We start from the raw sequence: 14,750 nt of genomic DNA on the forward strand, positions 1-14,750 counted from the left end.
GCGAACTCCCTTCTCAAAATAATAATATCAGAAAAGAAAGCCGTCGTTGATGAAAATTTCTATTTCAAGCGAATGGAGAATTTCTATTTTTTATATTTTTCAGACGCCCGTAAATTTTAAAAAAAAAAAAAACTGCTCGAGCTTGTACCGCATTAGCTGTATCAACATATTAAAGATGCACAAGTTCTTCCTGAGCGGCAACAAATTATCTTTTTTTTTTTTGATGCACCCGCAGAGACGGCACCACACCAGGCGTTAGTCCCTCGGCGACACTCCTGAAGAAAGTCCTGAGCGGCAACAAATTATCTTTGTTTACCAATAGAAAGAAAAGTTGCACTATTGACCCCTAAAATTCGATAATTTTGCAGTTTAGCACTTGCTCTTTCTTGGCAAGGATTTTTCAGTTCATTTTCGCCCCCCAATTCTCTTGAATCTGGACCACAGTTCTTCCACGCGTTCGAACTAAATCACCAGATAATCACGTAATCAACAACAAAGGACTTGAAAAAGCAATTCTTGCTCATGTACCCATTCGAACTCTCTCTCGCGTATAAGAGTCCCGACTCGTATCCATCGGGCCATGCCTGATAAATCAACAACTCGTTGTTCACGCTCCCTCAAAATGATGGGCAAACTCATCGATTCAACCTACGTAATATTCATCGTCGAAAATGTACGTTACCCTCTTCACATTGGCGTATTGCAATTGATTGTGTACGTGGATTTCTGTTAATATTACCGGATAATCGCATAATTGAAAACAAAGGACTTAAAAAGCAATCAAACTCTCTCTCTCTCTCTCTCTCTCTCATGTAGGAGTCGCGACTCATATTCATTAGGTCATGCCTGATCAATGAATAACACATTATTCACGCTTCCTCAAACGACAAGCGAACTCATCGATTCAGGCTACATAATTTTCATCTTCGAAAATGTACGTTACCCTCTTCATGTTGGCGTATCGCTATTAACCGTGCATGTGGATTTCCGTTGATATCCTCGCATCTCTAATTTTAGTTTTCTTTTTCTCGGCCAAATAAATCTCTAATTTTGCTCGATCGGGCGTGTGTTGCAATAATAAAATTTTGGGGGGGTGGATAAAGAGCGAGGCGTCGAGGCATGGAAGGGTGCCGTTTAAAGCAAGGAAGGTAGATTTGTCTGGTCCCTTTTTCACTTTTGGTATTTCACTTTGGTCCCACGCAAATGGTCCTCCTCCGCCCAAATCCCATCATGATCCACCGCCACGTGGCGCGCAACGAGGACGGCACCGTCACCGGGCTACCCTTTTCACTTTTTTTTTCTCGTCCGCTGGAATATATAAAAAAACAAAAACCAAAACGTCAATACAAAAATAAAAGAAATAAAAATACAAAAAGGGGAAAAATGATTAATCGAAAGGAAAAGGCCAGATTGCACCGTTGCGGCCGCACGGTACTGCTACAGTGACGCACCACCCTCTCCTTTTTCAATTTCCATTTCCATTCATTTATTTATTTTTTTTGGTTGCCATCCCATAATTAAGGGAGTTCGTGGAAATTGCTGGGGACCATCGTGCCCAAAACGGTCAATTCCCAAATTACGAAATACTTTAATTGAGATGTTGAAAACGAAATTGAAAACGACAGAGGAAAAAATAAAATGAAATAAAATAAATGGCGGTAAGGCAAGGGCAGCAGCAAGGCACATGGAAAAGTCCGAGGGAGGAAATATTCCTGGGCGTCCAACGGAGGCGGCCCCCGTGTTTTTTTTTTTAAATTGGAAATTAAGGTTGATGTTGAATCCCGTTTGACCACATTCGAAAAAAATAAGAAGGAATCAATTGCGTGTTTTGTTGGATCCTTTGTTTTTCTTCATGTAAATGATCGATGACCAAAAGAGGACGAAAAAAAAGAAAGAAGAGAGTAAGAAATGAAATTAACGCGATAATCAATTTCGACTTTCTAGTATTAGGATCGAACGATAACTTGACCGCTCCTCGATCTGATCAACGACACACGTCATCTGTCGGAAAGCTTCTGCACATGGGATATCTCTTCTCGAAGATTTGCTTCGGGGTCGGAACGGCGGTAACAAAGACAGTGCGGGGTTTCGACTTTTCTCGTAAAATTCAAAGCCGAAAAAAGAGAGAAGGAAAAAATTGGTAATTCGAGAATAATATATTTTGAATCCATTCATTTTCTTCCGCTCTAAAATCTCGTTATTACCGTGACGGTGGGAATTTCAGCCAAAAAGAGTAACGACGACAGAGATGGGAAGGTGGGGAGCTTTCAATCAACGCTCGTCGATTTTCACTGCCGCGGAGGAGGGGGGGGAGAGATTATAAAATAAAATCGAATGTTTTTTATTCGCCTCCGAAGGAGACGAGGAGGCTAGAGAGAGAACACGACGCAGCGGCGTGGTGGGATTTTAGGGGGGATAGAAGAAGAAAGAGGAAGAGGGAGGCCAATTCAATCCCCCCGAGCCCCAAAGAAGCCTCTGGAGGCACACGCACACACCCCCCGCCCTTCGTTCCTCATCATCTCCCTCTCGCTCCCTCTCCTCTCCTCTCCCCCTCTGCTCCGATCCAGATCTTCGAGCTCCTCCGTTCGCGGCGGGCTTCGATCCTACGCCGCCGCCGCCGCCGCAGCAATCGCCCGGGCGCTCGCCGGCGCGGTCTCCTCCCCGCCGTGGCCCAGCTCGAATTTCCCCGGCGGCTTCGTTGCGGTTCCGTCTCCGCCGTCGCTTCGGTTGTCGTTTTCGGCGCCGAGATCCGGAGCTTGATCTCTGCTCGCGATTGGACGGTCGGAGATTCGTGCTGCTAGATAGATAGAGAGAGAGAGAGAGGGAGTTGGAGGAGATGGAGAGCGAGAAGAAAGCGTCGGCGGTGTCCGATGTGGGCGCGTGGGCGATGAACGTGGTGAGCTCCGTCGGCATTATCATGGCCAACAAGCAGCTCATGTCCTCCGGTGGCTACGCCTTCAGTTTCGGTGAGTGTTCTTCGTCGTCGTCGTCGTCGTCGTCATCCGGGTGTGTAACTGACGCGCGTTATACACCACCGGTTCAAGTGCACGCGTCGCATTCATCTGATCGGAGCTTTAAAGAAACTGTTCCTCACTTCAGTTCGTGGATCTGATTTGAAATCGCAACTTAAATCAATGCTTCGGTTTCCGATCTGTTGTTTTCTTTCCCATAGTTTCTTAGATTACGTGTGTGGATCTCCTCCGTCTCTGTTGCCCTCCGGGTGTTCTATTTTGCTTACACAGTTTGTCATGCGTTCGCTTGCATCATCATTTACTCCGTCCTAGAAGTTCGTCTTCAACTTTTGCGTGCGTATGTGTTTCAGCTTGCTTGCATGGATATGTAATCGTGCTACTGCTTTCGCTTTGGTTCGACACAATTTGTCTCTGCGATCGGCTAGTTTAGATATTGGCAATTCTCTTGCGACGAATCGAGTTTTGTCACTGAATTTGATCGAATTTCGATTTCAGCTACGACGCTGACCGGGTTCCACTTTGCCGTGACTGCGCTGGTGGGTCTGGTGTCGAATGCTGCTGGTTATTCGGCATCTAAGCACGTTCCTATGTGGGAGCTTCTCTGGTTCTCTATTGTTGCTAATATGTCCATCACGGGGATGAACTTCAGCTTGATGCTTAACTCCGTCGGATTTTACCAAGTATGAATTTAATTGACAGTAATTTTACATATATCCTTCCTTCCAAGGGGATCTTACATAGATCGAAATGTGAATTGTCTCTGTCGCAGATTTCGAAACTGAGCATGATTCCTGTTGTTTGCGTGATGGAGTGGATCCTGCACAGTAAGCATTACTCAAGGGAAGTGAAAATGGCTGTTCTGGTTGTGGTAGTAGGAGTTGGTGTTTGCACGGTTACGGATGTAAAAGTCAATGCCAAAGGTTTTATATGTGCTTGTGTGGCTGTCCTCTCTACATCGTTGCAGCAGATTGTGAGTAAATCTTCCATATCTCCCATTTGCCTTTTCATAGAACTGTCTATACTGAGAACTGATGATGATACGTCTATATGGTAAATCCTCTTGATTGCTCCACTTGGTCTGGAGATTTTTGCACATTAGAACTGCAGATCACCACTACTGGCCTCTCTAGGACTGCATTTATTGACAGTTGATTTTGTCAGCCTTGAAAGCTTTTGTACTATCCCATGCTCTTGCCCAGCTTGTTGGGTTGAAAATATTAGCAGAAAATGAAGTTTTTTTTATGAATGTGCGAAACCTGGATGTTCCATATTCTATTTTCATGCCTCAAGTAGTTCCAGTTGCTCACTGGGTGTTGAAGGGAATGCCGATAATGTCAAGGGCCAAGGCAGTTTTTTGGGAGCATTTTAGGAATCTTAAGTGAATTCTATGCGAGTTTGTTGTGGTGCCATTTCACTTTTTTAGATTGTTTCGTATGCTGTAATGCTGGCTAGAATGGATTTCAGGTTTCATAGGTAGCAAAATATCATCTTGGAAGATTTGACTCAAATGATTTTAGACCCGGTTTAAGTGAACCTTTTTGTTTGGTGTGATGAACCATAGTTTTAACGGTATTTAAGGTCATGTGACTTATGTCTAGTCTTCTACAACCGTATAGTTGGGTTTTGTGTTCTTTGTGTTTCTTTCCACTTTTCTTGTGGGTGATCTCGGCTCTGTTTTTTTTCTCTTTATCTAAATTATGGAATGAACTTCTGTTTCTGCACAAACTCCAACAAAGCCCCATATATTACAAGTTTCGCTCAGTCAAAACTACTTCTGTTTTACCGTGGCATACAGTGAACTCATGAATGCTTATGGCTTCTTGTCTTCGTGTAACAGTCAATAGGCTCCTTGCAAAAGAAATACTCGATTGGATCTTTTGAATTGCTGAGCAAGACAGCTCCAATCCAAGCCGTCTCTCTCCTTGTTTTTGGTCCATTTGTTGATTACTTCCTCAATGGCATTGCGATAACAGACTATAAGATGTCTTACGGTGCCCTGGTAAGGATAAAGGCAATCTCCATTTGGTTCCTCCGAAGCATTTTGCACTCAGAACTGTGCCCATTTATCTGATTTATGGTGTGGTCATGTGCAGTTCTTTATACTTCTCTCTTGCTCGCTGGCGGTATTCTGCAACATGAGTCAGTACCTCTGCATAGGACGGTTCTCGGCCACCTCCTTCCAGGTTTTGGGCCACATGAAGACGGTGTGTGTCCTCATACTAGGGTGGTTGCTCTTCGATTCCGCGCTGACTCTGAAGAACATAATGGGGATGATCATAGCCATTCTCGGCATGGTAGTGTACAGTTGGGCCGTGGAGCTAGAGAAGCAGTCGCACGCAAAGACCGCGCTGAATGTGAAGAACAGTCTCACGGAAGAGGAAATCAGGCTTTTGAAGGAAGGTGTCGAGAATGCTCCCGTGAAAGACGTTGAACTTGGCGAGTCCAAGGTATAGGTCTGGTATCTTCACGTGTTTTTACCTAATTTATTGTCTCGCTGCAGCAGTTTGCGGTCATTTGCTGCTGCTGTCTTCACCCCTGGCGTGCGTCCTCCGTAGAATTGCCCCCCACCCCGTCTGTTTCGCCTAGAAAATTCTTTGTTTTATTTAATTTATCACCTTGTTAAGTTATTTTTTCCCATTTGATATTTGTTGTGAATGTTATAGGGACTGATGATCATGGAAATATAATTCCATTTTTCAAATCAGATTTCTGTATTTCACATGTATTTATTGGGTAAATTGTACCCCTATCCTTCTCTCCATGCGGTCCAGAAGCCATTTCATTCAGGCCTCGTTTGCTTTATTGCGGAAGTCGAAGACCTCAAGGAGTGGAATTCCAATTCCTAATCTCTATGTTTCGAAAGAAATGAAAATTTCGATTAGGACATCTTGTGGAATCTAGTTCCTTAAAAGTTGTGGAATTGAACCATTTAACAAATCAACTATTAGAATTCCACGAACATCTCTTTTTTTTTTTCAGGATTTTAAATGTAAATTTAATTTGAAATTTCGATAAAATCAAAATATAAATCTGAGAAAAATGTAGCAAATAAAAGAAAATTGAAAACTGAAACAAAACAAGATCTTCGGTGTTCGGCCCCGTCGTCACCTTTGCTTTGCCTTTTGCCTTTTTGCGCGACTAATCTCACTAACACAAACGTTATCTCTTTCTCGAACTTTGAAACTCAACCGTATCAATGGAGTCCAGCCCCATCCCGGCGGCGATGGGGTGGCCGGCCTTGCATGACCATAAACCTAGGGTCACGCGAGGTGGGCAACCACCATTTGAGGAAATCAGTGGAGGTCCAGCGTGTCCTCTCTCTCTCTCAAATCTAATGAAGAGACGACATTAAGCTCATCACTGCGCCCACAGAGTCCGCCGGCCTTGCGCGATCATAGATTTGGGGGTGCTTGCGGTGCTCGATTCGCGACCGTGGCACGAAGAGAGAGAGTGAGAGACGCTAGATGAGTTTTGTGAGGACGGGGGTTTATGCCACCGATGGATGGAGGCATGATGGTGAGGCCTCCCGGCAACAATAGTTATTGGCATCGCGACACTAATTCGAAAGATTTTTCGTTATTGGCGATTCACTTTCCTTCTCCCATTTTCTCAATCTTCGTGAGAAGAAAAACAAAGAAAACAAATAAATAAAAAAAATGAATAGCAATAGATAAAATGTACAAATCACATTGCGACCATCCAACTTCAATGGTTAAGATGTGCTTTTATATTCAATCGTCCAAAAAAATGAAAAGGAATCGATAATTCATGGAATGTCACTACTTACACTGAAAATTCATTATAGATTCTTCGTCATTAGAACCAGAGTAGGACTGACATTACTTGCCAATCTAGATCATTCGGTGCGACTGCATCATTTTGTCGAGTCAGAAGATAAACCACTCTAGTGTGGTGCCATTAATAAAAAAAATAAAAATAATAAAAAGATATGGCGGAGAGATACAAGAAAAAGATCCTTCGAAAGCTGATGCGGACTCTTTGTAAGAATAAGCGCCTTGTTAAATTTAATTCGAAATATTATTACATCACCCAAATATTGCCAATGAATTAAAACGAATCGATGGAAACATTCGGACAAAGAAAAACTGTATAATCTACAGATCTAACCATATCCATTTGAAACCCATCTTAATTCACGCAGGCTTCGTGGAACAAAAGAATTTCTAAAGCGAATTTGTGTAGAGGAAGAACAAAAGAAAAAGAAAAGAAAATTAAAAGAAAAGAAAGCGAGAGCCTTTGTAAAATCTCGAAGAAATCAATAAAGAGAATTGGTCTCGTCATCTTGAAGGCGGCAAGAAGTACTTGCTTCGTCCGTCGTCCGCGCTCGACTTGGAAGCGAGGTCCGCGTGATGGACCGGAGAGCGGCGGCGGCTCGCGTCGAGAAGGCGAAGGAGGTGCCGGAACGCGTCGGGCTCGCACGCGATCCGCAGCGCGCCGTCGTAGGAGAACCCGAACTCTTCCTCGGACGACCGGAGGAGGTCCTCGAACAGCGGGTGGTTCAGGTGGCTCGCCTCCACGACGAGCTCGCAAGGGACGTCGCTGCGCCTGCCCACGCGGACGCGGACGCGTCCTCCGGGAGCGTCGAGGGTCGTCGCCGCCGCTCCGCAGCACCACATTTTCTTCACAATGCTGCTCAGTGTGCTCACCATCACGGTACACAGTTTCGATGACCGCTTGGCTTTGTGCTTCGGATTGAATCGGGGAGAGGAGAGCGTCACGTTGCGCTGCGCTGCTTCACCTATTTATAGTCGCACCGAACATTTTCTTTTGTCTTTTTTTTCTTTTGTTCTTTTTCAATGAAGTATATCATTGCATGGCTACTGACTACTGCGTAACGTGAGGGAAGGAAAGCGGGAAAGAACTGAGAAAAGTTTTAGAGAAATACTCAAAAGATAAAGAAAGATAATGATGTTTTCTTTTCCTTTTTGTTTATTAATTTCAAGCATCAAGAAGTACTAATGTTGGACATCATACTGAAGTCAAAAGCCAGCTATAAACCGCGTACGAAGAGCATGTCTTTAGTACGATTGTCGTCTGCAAATTTTGGGGGTTGTGGCGGTGACTTAAAAGCACGAGCACATTCGAGCCAATCGACGCGCCCTCCCATGTGGTGCAATTGTCGGTCCTTTGTAATCTACATTCTGTAATGAATATTATCTAGAAACGAATAAAAATTTATTCTCATCGTTCACGAAAATACTTATACGTAAATTAACGTCGAAAGTGAAAATATTTTTCATCGACTGATAATCTCGAGCGATACATGAAAAAGGGCTGAGTCGTGTGATGTCGTCGGGTCCAATCCATTCATCCTCCTAGTATCTCTGCATTATTTCTTGCGAACACTGGACCGCCCAATTCCCGATATTCAACGGGCTTTTGGTCTCCGCAAGAAGAGCTATTTGCAAGAAAATGGTGATCACCATCACTAAGTGACTTCATCGGACATCCAATTATGGATGATTCTCCGGTGGATCCTTGATGTTCTGGTTATAAGGGTAATCTTACCACAAGAGAGGAGTCAAAATTCTCACAGGGGTCTTTTGTGGCCTTTCTGTTTGATAAATAGGGATGACGACCTTTACAGAAGTGTTTTTTATTATAGCGTGCCGATGTCCGCTCGCTCTGCGCACCCAATTTGTATCTTTATCTTACCCAGAGAGAGAGGGAATACCTTCCAGGAGCTTTACATCCCGGTGGTTTCGAGATTCAGATGAGAATCGAGACGAAGTCTTTTAAAGTGTTTCTTATGACCTAGTCGGACATCCACTGATGGACGACATGATGATTCTCCACGCAATCTTTAGTTAGGAAGCTTGGGTGCGCATGGAATGCAGGCTTAAAATACCTGTGACCACCTACTTGAGTGAAATTTAAATTTTTGAGGCTACCAAAAAAAAAAAAAAATAAAAAAATAAAAATTTTCAAAACTTCACAAAATGGCTTAAAATAGCATTGCCACCACTTTGAGTGAAATTTAAATTTTTGAGGTGCTTAAAAAATAAAAATAAATAAATAAATTTCAAAACTTCCGCGAACGACTTAGAATATCCACCCACTTTGAGTAAAATTTAAATTTTTGAGGTGCCCAAAAAAAAAAAAATAAAAATTCAAAACTTCACAAAATGGCTTAGAATACTGTGTCCACCCTTTGAGTGAAATTTAAATTTTTAGGTGCCCAAAAAAAAAAAAAATCAAAAATTTCAAAACTTTGAGAATGGCTTATAATACATGCGCCACCCACTTTGAGTAAAATTTAAATTTTTTAGGTGCAAAAAAAATCAACAAATTAAACAGATTGCCAGAAATCAATTTCGGAAAGAATTAGTCATGTTTTACCAAATGATTTCTCCTCCGTAAATCAATTTCTAAGTAGACCGCAAATCAATTTCGACAAGCACTGATTTCCTATAGAACTGCTATTGCCCGAAGCAGAGCGCGGTTTCTGTTGATATGCGGGCTCGACTTGCAGTGTCCCATGGGCCGGCTCGTGGGCTTTTTAGCCCACCAGGCCCAAATGGCGAGACACCACCGCCCCTCGCCGGCGTTTCAGGCCCAGATTAGCCAACGTTGAAGAAGAAGCTTCATTCGACCAAAAAAAAAAAAAAAGAAGAAGAAGAAGCTTCAGATCAGAGCTTTGGCAAAAAGCATCGGCTCCGCGACCGCAAAGACGCCGGCGACGCCCAACTCGAGCTCTGACTCGGTGGACGACGAGTTCGACGCGGATCGAGGCTCGAATTGCCGGCCGTTCGATGGAGGACGACATGGACTCGCTCTTCGAAGGCATGGTGCTGTTCACGCCGTCCCAGCTTTCCGACCAGCCCGAAAGCGGCGGTGCGAATCAGCCCCAGCCTCACGATCCGATCCATCCTCCTCCTCCTCCGCCGCCGCCGCCGCCGCCGCAGCCGCCGGTGGATGCGGATGCGGCGGCGGCCGCGTCCGAGCCGCTCGACGAGAATCTCTTCTCCGACCTCACCCTCGTCGGTCCTCTGCCGGACCTGCCCGAGAACGGCCACTCCCCTCCTCGATTGAGCCCCAGTCCTTCTCTCGAGACGGAGACGAGGACGGCGCCGGGTCGTTCTGCGGCGCGAGAGATTCCTCCTCCTTTAACTCGGCAGATGTCGAGAAAGAAGAAGAGAGCTGCTGGTTTGAGGATCGGATATGGAAGAGACGCGCCGGTCGCGGCTTCCGCCGATCGCGCGTCTCCTGTTCCGATCTCTCCTTCTGATGATGCGAGTTCGGTCTCTGTACCAGACGCGAGATCGGAGTCCAATATGGACAGTAGCAGTAACGGTAGGAATAGCTTCTCAATGTCTGCATCTGCTCCGCCAGAACAAGAATCATCCAATGTTGCTTCACTCGCATCACAGCCTAACCATCGCAGTCTAGAAGTTTCAGAAGATTTAGAGGATGCCACGGAGGATCCTTCACGAACTCCGGGGACTAGTGACAGTGAAGTAATTCAGCACGATACGAGAGTTGTAGAGATAGAATCAGCTCTCGCATCCGAGGCTACTGAGACGACAAAACACGGCGACGATGGTGGCGAGCGTACGAAGATGGATGATTCAGTTGAGACCAAATTCGAGCGAATTAAGGCTCAGGTTGCCGAGAAACTCAACCGGGCTCGGGAATTGGCAGCTTCCTTATCTGCTGCGAAGAAGGACTGCGTGAGGAAGAGAAGAAAGGCTGCTGAGAACGTGACTTTGGCTTCTACCAAGCACAAGGAACTGGAGAAGAGCTTGGAGGAAGCATGTGAGGCTGAAGATTTCGAGATGGCTGAGAAGGTCAGTGAAAGCCTTGCTGCTGCTGAAAAGGAGAGACAAGCTTTGGTGGATGCACTCAGAGCTAGTGAAGCCGAATGCGATGCCATTAATGCGAAGATGCAGGAGGTTTTAAATGCACAGATTGCTGCTGAGGATGAGTGTGTTTCTCTGTTGGAGGATTTCTCTAAGGTCAGTGACAACATTTTTGTTTTTTTTTGTTACACTGGCAGAATGCTTGATCCTAGAATGAATTATGATAGAGTGAGCTCTATAGTAAGAACTTCGCAGCATGGGGCAACGCAATGATTGGGTGGAGCAGATTGATACATGTTTCTGATTTTCTGTCTGTCTTTATAAACTTGCGAGTGCAACGGTACAAGCCTTCCTGACTGGATGCTCTTTAAATTCACATCTGTGCTCAGCTGCCCCTGTTGAGTGAAGGAAGTCCTTTGTCAATTTTCATCTTTCATTTGACAATCGGGTTCTCATGATGAACGTGGAAAGAGTGGTTTTATCAAGGTGCTTCAAGGAAAATGAATGGACAACAAGAATGTCTCTTGACCATTGCTGGGTTATGGTAGATTATAGGCATGGTATGAGCACGCTAGTGGGTGCACCACACATGTAGTGTCACTGGTGTGCCCTTGCTCACAATTGTGTTGTTTCGTTGAAAACTTCACGATAAAGAAAAATATTTTCCATGGAAATCACTTTCAAGGAAAACGGTTAGTTTTCACTTGTTGGTGGTTTGGAGGGCGTGAACCTCGTCTTTGAGACATTCGATTTCCTTCTTCTTGCCAAAATGGGAAGTCGTTTTCCCCAATCTAAACTTGTTGTTTTTCGGTCCACGGAAAACGCTTTCCGTAGATCATAGTTTTCCGTCCATCAAACACCGGAAAGTCGGAAAATAATTTCCCGGAAACAGTTTTCTTTCGAACAAACAGACCCTTATTTTTTTTTTTTTTATGAGATAGCCGTAGTTTTAATTGATTTGTTGTAAGGTAAACTAAAAGGTTTCAGTTAGTCATATTGATCCATTACAGCAGAATTTCTGTTGAAATATATCCCATGGTCTGTTTCGCTAATCCAAGTAGACTTTTGGATAGTCACTGTTTTAAGGATAACCGTGTTATGTCTCTCTGTACTTTTTCCTAAACTGTTTCATCTATCTCCATAAAACATGAGGTTGGATCATGCGTGCCATGAAAAACTTTCTCGTAAGCTATCAAGTTCATGTGGAGACGACAGTTGCCAGATTTAGCTGAATTTAGTTTGAAGCAGATCACTGACATTTTTACCTCTTATCCTGCAGGATGCAACTGCTAGTGCTGACCTGATAGTGAAGAAGGCAAACTTGCTGCATGCAGAGGAAATGGACAAATGGCTTTCATCAAGTGACGATTTAGAGGCGAAGAAGATGGAGCTTGAAATTGAGTCATATCTGATAACTGAAGCTCGTGAAGGAGTGAATGTTTCCATTGATCTTTCAATTGACGATGACAGTAGAGAGAAAGAAAAACTTCTTAAGAAGAAGGATGTGTTGTTGGAGGAATTGGAGAAGCTACTTAATTTAGTGAAAGAGAAGGAGAAGGAAATTGCTGAGAATGATGCTACCATTGAAGCAGTAGAGAAGCGTATTGCTGGTGTGGTATCTGGATTTCAGGACATGCAATTAGATATTGGTACTAAATATGATAGAATGAAATCAAAGCTCTCTCAGGTTAATGTGGAAAGTGAAGCTTTATCAATCAAAAAGAAAGATATTGATAATGCACTCTCTCAAGAAGAGAATAAAGGAGCAAAGATTAGGGAACTTGGGAGGATTGCTGCAGATGAAGCAAAAGCATGTCATGAAGCTGCAGGGTTGAGAAAAGGTTTAATGCTCGGCATTTTGGAGTTCAGAGAAAGTAAACTGGGGCTGATGAAGACTGAGGAGAAATTTTCTGAAGATGTCAAGAGGCTCCAACAAGAAGCTTCCTCTGCAAGAGCTTCTCTACAGGTAATTTTACTTTTTAGCTGTCTTACTCTTTACATGCAAACGACATAAGTCTAAAAGGTGGTTGAGCTTCACATCATTAATTTAGTATATTATGGCCTATAGAGTCTACATCCTGCAACGTTTTGGAATATTTACTTCCAGTCTTCAGAATCAGTAATGCTTGAGGTTCATCTTCGATTATCCAACTTAGGATGAGTGTTGGTTCATTGTTGAGATATACTTGCTGAAGGAAATATTCTAAAGACACAAGCTGCAAGTGACTTCTACTCTCTTTCAAAAGTTTGTTTATGTAGTGTATTTGACAGGGACGCCTTAATCTCAAAAGTTTAGGCTACCAGGGATATGTAGACAATGTATGTTGAGCTCTAACGTTTGCCCTCACAAAAAAGCTATTTCTTGCAAGTGAGATAGTGGATGTAATCATATCAAACTATTATAGGGCTGGAGTACTATAACAGGAGAAATAGCAGACGATAAGCAAAAGAGTAAGGGAGCAATAGGAGAGGATAAGCAAAAGAGGAATTTGATTAGATTTGAAATCTTGCAGTGAACTCCAATATCACGTGAGGAGACCTTTAATCTGAAAAAATTTTCTAGTTAAGTGGTCATGTTATTGTATTGAGCATGTTCTTCAGTTATAGCTTCAGCAAAAAAAAATCAAAACCTGAATACTCGAAATCTATTTGCCTTTCTGGCTCATCATTTAATTAGATTCTTGTCTTTTGATTATAGGAACTGTCTTCAAATAAGTCCGGCCTCCAGCAGGAGATAGCTTCATTCGAGCAGAGGATACTTTATGTGGACAAGAGACTTCCAGAACTAGAGACCGAGAAAAAGGTTGCTGCTGCTGCAAGAAATTTCAAAGAAGCTGCACGAATAGCTGCTGAAGCAAAGTCGTTGAGCACTGAGAAGGAAGGAACACAAATGGAGCTTGAAAGAGCCACCATGGATCTGGCAAAGCTTGAAGAAGAAATTAAAGAAACTGTTGATAAATTGCAGGAGGCTGAGGAACAGATCTTATTAAGGGAGAGGGATTTGGCGGTGGCTAGATTCCAGAGGTTACTCATAACTGCTAGTGCTGCTAGTGCTGAAAGAGCTGCTGCTCTGGAATTGGGTGACCATGAAGAAGCAGACATTTTACTTGCTGAAGCCGAAGCTGCAAAATTCGAAGCCCAAAAGCTCCGAGCGGTATATGATTTGAAGGAGGAAGATTTTTGCAATCAACCACAATTAGCAATTAGCAAAATTAGCAGAATTAGCTGCATCTGTTCATCTTACCCCAGCCTCATGACGACATAGTGCATTTGGAGATGACTGACCTTTTTTGGCATGACAGGCTTCAAAAACTCTGGTCATGTGTATTTTAAGGGAATTAGCCTGGACGGTTCATCTTGCCTTTGGCTAGACGCTTTCAAACCTCAGTGCCTAGAAATGACAAGTGCGGCATTCTTCGGTCTTTGACTGGTAGCAAATTTGGTATGGGCTTTGAAGATTTCAGCGACTTCATTTATGGTAGAGGATGTGAGAATTCAGCTTCTCCAAGGCAATGGGAGGAGTAATTTTTTGTATATTTGTTGAGTGAAAGATCAAATACATGTCTATTCTCATACAGAATAATGTCCAACCCAATACAAAAAGGGGATTGTGGATGGTGTGGAAAATAGCCAGAGCTTTCTTGAGATTTTCTTTTATTTAAGTTATTTTTTTGTTTTGCTCCTCTCCTGTTTTTCTTACTGTCGCTGAAGAATTGGAACATTTTGGTCACCTGCATCTCATCATCGTGCAGTTCCATCTCACCAGCTCACCAGATGCCAAGATGAATCTCCAAGTCGAACTTTCTGTCCAGAGATGACTTGTATTGAAAACTTCCCGCATCCAACTTTTACAGAAGCTCTATTGTTCTCGAGGAGAACCTAAAAAATGGCATGGTTTGCAATGCATTTGTAGTAATAAGATGTTCAGTCAGGTCACTTAAATATGAAAGCGATCGAA

The 14,750-nt window shown here is 43.4% G+C and overlaps 3 protein-coding genes across 3 annotated transcripts; 2 read left to right on the top strand and 1 right to left on the bottom strand.

The window, feature by feature from the left end:
* The first annotated feature begins 2,553 nt into the window (after positions 1-2,553).
* LOC115665688 (UDP-rhamnose/UDP-galactose transporter 2-like) lies at positions 2,554-5,676 on the top strand. Its single transcript, XM_030587539.2, has 5 exons — positions 2,554-2,966; positions 3,468-3,652; positions 3,742-3,942; positions 4,810-4,971; positions 5,066-5,676. Exons 1-5 carry the CDS (start codon positions 2,837-2,839, stop codon positions 5,423-5,425), a joined length of 1,038 nt encoding a protein of 345 aa, XP_030443399.1. The 5' UTR covers positions 2,554-2,836; the 3' UTR covers positions 5,426-5,676.
* A 1,292-nt stretch (positions 5,677-6,968) lies between these two features.
* On the bottom strand, positions 6,969-7,921 carry LOC115665752 (indole-3-acetic acid-induced protein ARG7). The gene has a single exon (XM_030587593.2). The coding sequence runs from the start codon at positions 7,640-7,642 to the stop codon at positions 7,271-7,273; it is 372 nt and encodes a 123-aa protein (XP_030443453.2). The 5' UTR covers positions 7,643-7,921; the 3' UTR covers positions 6,969-7,270.
* A 1,654-nt stretch (positions 7,922-9,575) lies between these two features.
* Positions 9,576-14,475, top strand: LOC115665661 (uncharacterized). The gene is made up of 3 exons (XM_030587515.2): positions 9,576-10,948; positions 12,072-12,758; positions 13,491-14,475. The coding sequence occupies exons 1-3, from the start codon at positions 9,746-9,748 to the stop codon at positions 14,055-14,057; spliced, it is 2,457 nt and encodes an 818-aa protein (XP_030443375.2). The 5' UTR covers positions 9,576-9,745; the 3' UTR covers positions 14,058-14,475.
* The last annotated feature ends 275 nt before the right edge of the window (positions 14,476-14,750 follow it).

This window comes from Syzygium oleosum, unplaced genomic scaffold (genome assembly GCF_021117445.2).
Source record: "Syzygium oleosum isolate NSW1041296 unplaced genomic scaffold, Sole_v2.1 Sole_v2.02, whole genome shotgun sequence".
Classification (NCBI taxonomy): Eukaryota; Viridiplantae; Streptophyta; class Magnoliopsida; order Myrtales; family Myrtaceae; genus Syzygium; species Syzygium oleosum.